Source organism: Agrilus planipennis, unplaced genomic scaffold (assembly GCF_000699045.2).
Source record: "Agrilus planipennis isolate EAB-ADULT unplaced genomic scaffold, Apla_2.0 scaffold55, whole genome shotgun sequence".
Taxonomy (NCBI): Eukaryota; Metazoa; Arthropoda; class Insecta; order Coleoptera; family Buprestidae; genus Agrilus; species Agrilus planipennis.
The window spans coordinates 757,898-765,365 of record NW_020438918.1 but is presented as its reverse complement, the minus strand read 5'-3'; the positions used below and the strand labels follow the sequence as shown (position 1 = coordinate 765,365).

The window sequence follows — 7,468 nt, the reverse complement described above, 5'->3', positions numbered from 1 at the left end:
TTTATAATGTATTCTACTATCTTATTGTAACATTTCTTCCTTTGTAAAGTCACGTTCGCTATATTACTGTAATTTCCAAATTTAAATTCACTTATTTTGTCTGTACCTGAAATGGGGTATTGACCTGACTGACAGGGTCGCCTTGCACCCTCAATGTTATTGTTAACGCCCACTGGCGAAGCTGTTTATGTAATTAGTAATACACATTTTCATCAGTATCGAAAACAGTATCAAAACAGTATCGATAACAGTATCAACAAAGCAACAATCAATTCACATTCATACTCAATCTTAGAGCCTACTTTTATACTTTTACATCTAATTTTATTCATCTAGTTTATTTTAATTCTACGTGTAAGTTAAGTTAAGTGTTGACCATTAAATATTTCAATCAACAATCGTTATCATTTATATAAAATAGTTGCTCGCAATTAATTTGGCGTGTAAAGTGAGAATACCAGAAAGAACTCTTTCAATGAAAATTTATTTTCTCACAACAAACAGTATGTAACATTTAAACGTGAAGCAACTAACTACACAGAATAGAAGGAAATAGTTTGATAGTTTAAATACAATAATATATTGTTATTGTTAAGGACGCTGGTGGCAATGATCCCAAGCCGTACTTGATATTAGGACACGCGTGCATTATTTATTATCTAATCGTCCTGTGCTCGTGTCCTTGCGTCGTGAGACTTATTTGCACAAGAATGCACATTACTTTATGCGCCAGTGAATACGGCGCGTGTATCATATTAACACACATTTTTCTAAACCAATCAGCAAAGGTTCATTGCTATCTTCAGCAATTTATTAGCGATTCGAAATGGGTTTATTATTTATTATTGTTTGTTTGTTTCAATTACACTAATGACATTTTTGTTACACGCGAACGACCTTGTGCTTAATGCATAAACTTATCAGCAATTCATCCTGCAGTTTGTTTAAGGAAAGTGAAAAGCGTGGCAGTATTTTTAATTAAAACAGAAAATCAGAGACAACTGCTGTACAGGTTTAATAACTATGGTGAAGGCAACACTAATCAAACTGACCTCGACATGGGTCATCAAGATTGAATGCGTTTGGTATTGGTGGCTCATGGCTATAAATGGACTAATGGTTAGTAAATAATATGCTATTTTTATTTGTAGAGAAAATGTATTTCCTCTTTGATAAATAATTTGAAACAGTTTCAGGCTTCAGGCGAACTACGTAGGGTAAGAGCTAGTCCAAATAAGACCTTAATTTCACAGTCGAGTCCTTTCATCATCATCATCATAAGATCGTCAGTCCTCAGACTGGTTAGACACGTACCTCCACTCTTTCCTATCCTGAGCTAAACTTTTTTAAACATTTCCCTAAAACTAGAACAACCCACATCCTTAACTATTTACGAACAGGTCTACCTCTACCCCGCCTAACCCCTGTCTCTGCTTCTAATATGTCTCTGACTAGACCTTCATGTCTGAGAAGGTATCCTACCAACCTATCTCGCCTATTTTTTATTGACTTCCATAGAGTCTTCTCTGTTCTCCAATTCTTTCTAATACCTCTTCATTTCTAACCTTTTCTACCCACGTTATCCTCATCATTCGCCTATAACACAACATTTCGAAGGCTTCTAACCTTTTCCTTTTTCCGCCGCGCCCATTGTCCATGTTTTCCACCCGTACAACGCCGCGCTCCAAACATACGACTTTAACAACCTTTTTCGAGTTTCTAAATTAACCGTTCCCGAGCACAGAAGTGACATTTTTTTATTAAAGGCGGCACGACCCTGCACTATCCTCTGCTTTATATCCCTACTACTCCTTCCGTCCTGACTTATCTAACTTCCTAGATACCTAAAATCACCTACTTTTTCTAATTTTTCGTCTCCTATCTTTATATTCGCTCTTTCCCTACTTTTTCTTCCCTTGCATACCAGTATTTTAGTTTTACTATTATTTATTTTCATACAGTACTGATCTGTCAGTACCGCTTCCATTTTATTTAAAACTATCTCTAGGTCCTCCTTGCTGGATACTGCTATACCATCTGCAAATCTAAGCATACTAATTTTTTGCCCGTGTATATCTATCCCTAGAGTTGTACTGTCTTTAATGATGTTCGAGTTCTTTCATAGTAGAAAAATGACTAAATTATTTATTCAGTGTATATTTTTACCTTTTCAAGATCGTTGAACGAACCTATTAAACGAAATGTGATTTCTACATTAAATACCCTTACGACATTTAAAATGTTTGTATATTTCAAGGTGCTCCTAAGATAATTATTGCAATTATTGTCAGATCAGATAAACGAATGAGATGATATGCGTGTGCGTTGCCCAGTGTCAATAGAACAATAAATCAAGTGCATATGTTTTTTTACATACCTCGAACGCATACAAGTAGAAGACGAATGATGTAATTAACATGTACACAATCACATTCATTAATTTCACTCAGTTTTTGTTCCATTTTTGGGCAAACTCACTAGAATCCGTTTATTAAATTTAAGTTAGTACACGATTCGAAACTCTACCGAAAACTGAATAAAGTCCTGTGTTTATTCGTTGTTCAACATTACTGCCTTTTTTGCTCGCATTCTTGTTTAAAGATAAGCTCAAACGGTGAGGTATATCTATTCTACCATTGGATGCGCTAGAAGACTTTCAACTCGGCAAATAAAAAGGACAAATAAAGGTCGTTTTGAGTAGAATACACGCTCGAAATAAAAAAGAGATAAGCTTTCAAGACAGTATAGTTAATATGTAGAAAAATAATATTAAAAATTTATGATTTAACAACGAATTATAATGTTACAGGTATTACGGATCATTGTCACCTATCAGTGAAGTAATGTATGATTATGATTTAATTAATTAGAATAACAGAAATGCAATTTGAAATATTTAATTTGAAAATCCTTACTAAAGTATATTTATTCTACTATTACACACAAACGTGCAATCTTGTATGTCTTTATGGGAGGTGAAGTTTAAACAAATAAATAAATAAATGAGTTGAAAAACGAACATAGGGATATTCTTTTGCAAGCAATTGTCAAAGGACAACATCATATCTTAAAAAATATGACGTAGTGTAGAAAAATTGTGAATTTTCGCTGGTGCAACATAAAAATAAAGAATGTTAACAGAGGCAAATATTAACAATTTCAATTATTTTTTTCAAACCTATGTACAGATAAATATCAGAGTCATCATTTTCTTACAGTTAGTTTTTAAATATAAATAACCCACTCAATTTGGTTTATCCGTTTTGAAACTGTTGTAGAATGTAACAGACAGACAGACAAACGTTTCAAGATCAATCATTAAAGATTACTCACCTGAAAAACCGGCAAAAAGTCATTCAAAGCAGTATCTAAAAGACAGAGTCTGGAATAGGATAAAACGGCGTCGATTTTAATTTTACTTCTTTCGATGCATTCAGCAAGGGTTGAAACTGGGTAGCCAGTTACCCCAATGTACCTGGCTTTCCCTTGTTTAACCGCTTCCACCAATGTGGGGAGTGTTTCGTTCAAAACGATATCAAGAGATGGTGCAAATTCTATATCATGGACCTAAATTTTAAAATAAGGAAAATAGAAGAAAATATGTAGATAATCTACCAAATGCTATGTTAACATGAGATATGTCTAACATTTTAAAATGGGTAAGTAAAGGGCAAGTATGTAAACTAAACTGCTTTTGTAAATTCTAATTAATATATATACATATATTTGATTATTATCAATAATTTTGTGCTCTTGATAAAGACCTAATCAGTAGAAACAATTGGAGAGTTTATAATTAAAGCTTTTTTTGAAACATTTTTTCTTTTGCAAAATTTGATTTGCTAAGTCCGTTAAAAATTATCAGTGAAAAACAACAACAAAAAAAAATATTTTGCATCTATTTAGCGTCTATCTCGTTTCGCAGTTAATTTTTAGCAGAGTTTCACCAATAAATCTTTTACAGCGTATTATGTAACTTTACGCAGTTAACATAAAATACTAGATAGTATATTCCATAAATAAAACAGTTGAGAACATAATACATAAAATATACAATTATTATCTAATTTTTATCAATATGAATTTTTAAAAAATAAAATGACTAATACCATTAGTATATGCTACTATTTACCATGTGATTTAATCACCTACGATAAATAAACAAATTGTGACCAAACTAAAAAACTACATTTTAAATGGTTTAATTAACGGGAAATATATCTTCCATTTTTAAAATAATTGAGTTAAAACACGCTTTTTCAAAATTATAAAACAAAAAATAAATATCCCGAAAATGGTACAAATTTTAGAGTCACCTTTTGACTCATTAAAGGTCATTGAACATTTTTCATTTACATTACAAAATGACTGAGAATTAATTAAGAAAAAAATTTAGCATTTACTACTACTAAGTAGGTACTACTGAAGTAATTCACATTATAGAGAGAAAGGTCATTATCAAGAACACATTTAACAACCGTCAACATATTTGTAACTATAGGTCAGGGTCTAATCTAAATTGCGTTCCTAGTCAATTGCTGTTTTGCGAAATATTATCATTAAAATTGAACAAAATACTTAGAAAACTGATTCCCCCATATCATATATAACCCGTCATATGCAATATTTTCAAATGAATATGATATTATTAAGTTTTACAAATAACTACTAATCAGTAGTTTAATCACAACTTTCGTTGAAGTTGGTTAAATAAAATTAGCCTAAACATGTACGTTTAAGTATATTATTTTTTGAAGTAACTATTAATTTTTTTATTTAAATGCATTTAATGGACTTTAATTTTAAATAATCCAGAGACTTAATACTATTTTTTTAATGGTGATTTTGTTATTATAAATTATCACGTTAAATAAATAAATAAATTGGTTAATTTGTTTTAGTTGATTTAAAACATTTACCGTAAGGTAACGCAAAAACTATAATGCTATATTTTTATAAAAACATAGGAATTTTTTCAACTTTTTATCATTAAATAAATAAGCAAGTCATTGCTAGTCAGATATCTCTTTGTGTAAACATGTGTCTGTAATATGTAATTTGTTATTACATGTAGGTACCACTTGCTAAATAACATAAGGTGTTACTGACAAAATAAATGTTCACACTGTTAACTAATATACACTATTAATTTAACAAATTGATGATGCACCTCGCTTGACAAAAAAATGCACGAGAGACGGGGTGACGTTGAAGATTAATTGAAGTTTTAATTTGTTGAAAATTGTTTATAATGGAAATATAAGCAATAACATTAGTAATAGTTTCAAGAATAGTATATCCTGAGACCCAAATATAAGGGAAAAGATCGTAGTTACTTTAGATAAGGATATGGTAAAGCATTTATGAGTTTACACATAACAATTGTTTCACCATACAGTAGTTTCTTGGATGAAAATTGTATAAACTAATAGATTTTCTAATTTCAAAGAAAACTCATCGTGTTTACTTTCACAAAATATTTAATTAAAGCAACTCTAACAAGTGCTGATTTGTACTCTTTGATAACGATTGCGAAACAATTGTTCGAGTTGTTCTAATTAAATATTTTGTGAAAATAAACGGTGCACTTTCTTTGAAATCAGTATAATGTCTTTTCACAATTACTCGACGATATATAAAAGGCTTGTCCCTCACAGGATAATGAGATTATTGAGATTATTATGCTGTATCTACATAATAATAGTAGTGGGTAATTTTGTTCCAAGTCATACTAACGCAAACCAAATTATGATACTATGAAATAATGAAAATGAAGTTATATAACAAGCATATTTACATTTATAACATCGATGTAATCAATCCCCAATTTTTTTAAGCTCATTTCAATACTTTCTCTCGTTCGTTTGGCAGAGAAATCAAACATTCGTTTTGGATCCGTTTCATACCTTCCAACTTTTGTGGATACGTAGTAAGCCTGTCTTGGAATTCCCTTTAGACACTGCACCAAAATGAATTGCATTTATTGATATTTTTAAATATTTCGTTTTGTGTTAAAATTTTGTCTAGTGTTAAGTCATTACCTGTCCCAATGTGGTTTCAGATTCGCCAGTGCCATAATAGGGCGCAGTGTCGATATAGTTAATCCCTTGTTTTAAGGCATCCACTACAGTGGCTCTGCATTCTTCCAGGGAAAATACTCTTTAAATGCACATATTTATTAAAAGAGATACGTCCACAAATAATTCAAGGAATCAATTAATATGTTGTATTTCTATTAATCGATTCATTAAGATACTCATTAGTCGAATTTAAAGTTTGAAATAAGAAACTGGACTAGTCATTGACCCAATTCCAGAATTCAATTTTAATATCAAAAGATTTGATTAGAAATGTTTAAATTTTTATGTATTTTACATTAATACAAAAAGGTGTTTCTATACGAGATACTTGTACCCCAAAAATAATGAGAGCTATAAAAAAGGGTATGTACACTGTATAGATTTCGTAATATTATAGACTTTGAGAAAGAGTGCCATACCAACACAGAATTTTGGATTGTTCAAATGATTCCAAAATGAGTCTCTTTCAGATACTGTTTTAGTTGAAGGGATGTAAAACTCATAGGAGGATAAATCGGGACTGTAGAGCGAGTGTGAAAGTATTGAAATAGGTTTTGAAACAATAGGACATAAAGAACATTATCATACAAAGATTAATGGCATAGGTCTTTAATGGTCGCTACTACCGCAATTAAAAAGACGCGCTCATTACTTTTGGGATAGACCTCGTATACTGTATCGCTTTCAGTTTTTCTCTTATTTTTTTAAATCATTAATTAATGCAGTGCAAAGAAGGCAATGCGCGTATAATATTGCTATTATTATATATTTTATATGAAACTGCGAATTATATAGATTTATAACACACAAAGCAAGGTTAATATTTTACAATCTACATACCCATACAAAGTGCTAAAACCTCCTGTTCCAAGAGAAAGTTGCGAGACAACCAAGTCGGTTGCCCCAAATTTGACATATTTCATTCGTTTTATTACATTTTCGTCATGGAAACCTTTAACAAAAGTCGGTGGCAAAGACATTTTGATCAAAAACTGCTTATTAATTAAAATAAACTGCCGACTATTACTAATGGAAACGTTGTTAACTTCGATTGTATTATTGTTAGCGTATCGCGGGTATAAATACCAATTTAGCGATGCTTTACAGTAGACATATATACAAATAAACTTAAAAATAAATACTTATTGCAAACTTTGCTGAGAACCTGATAATGTATGATTTGCTGAATCTTATCATTTGTTTTCATTAAAGACAATAATTATCCTTTTATTGTTAAATAAACAATATATGTAAGCCAATTAACAAAAACACAACATAAATGTATAACAATATTTCGGGGAGAATTTGCGGATTTTTTAAAATTCAATTTTTTTCAAAATTTATGTTTCTTTGAAGGCTTTATTAATTTATTCAATACAACAACAAAT

At 30.7% G+C, this 7,468-nt stretch overlaps 1 protein-coding gene across 1 annotated transcript in view; it reads right to left on the bottom strand.

Annotated features, from left to right (window-relative positions):
- The window catches only part of LOC108736896 (L-galactose dehydrogenase-like), a 19,253-nt gene that overhangs the window by 11,434 nt on the left and 351 nt on the right, over positions 1–7,468 (bottom strand). Inside the window, exons 2-5 of the mRNA XM_025973708.1 lie at positions 6,921–7,221; positions 6,042–6,159; positions 5,798–5,959; positions 3,334–3,567 (exon numbers count right to left, since the gene is read on the bottom strand). Of these exons, the coding sequence (XP_025829493.1) occupies positions 3,334–3,567; positions 5,798–5,959; positions 6,042–6,159; positions 6,921–7,221 (815 nt within the window). The remainder of the gene's footprint in view (positions 1–3,333; positions 3,568–5,797; positions 5,960–6,041; positions 6,160–6,920; positions 7,222–7,468) is intronic.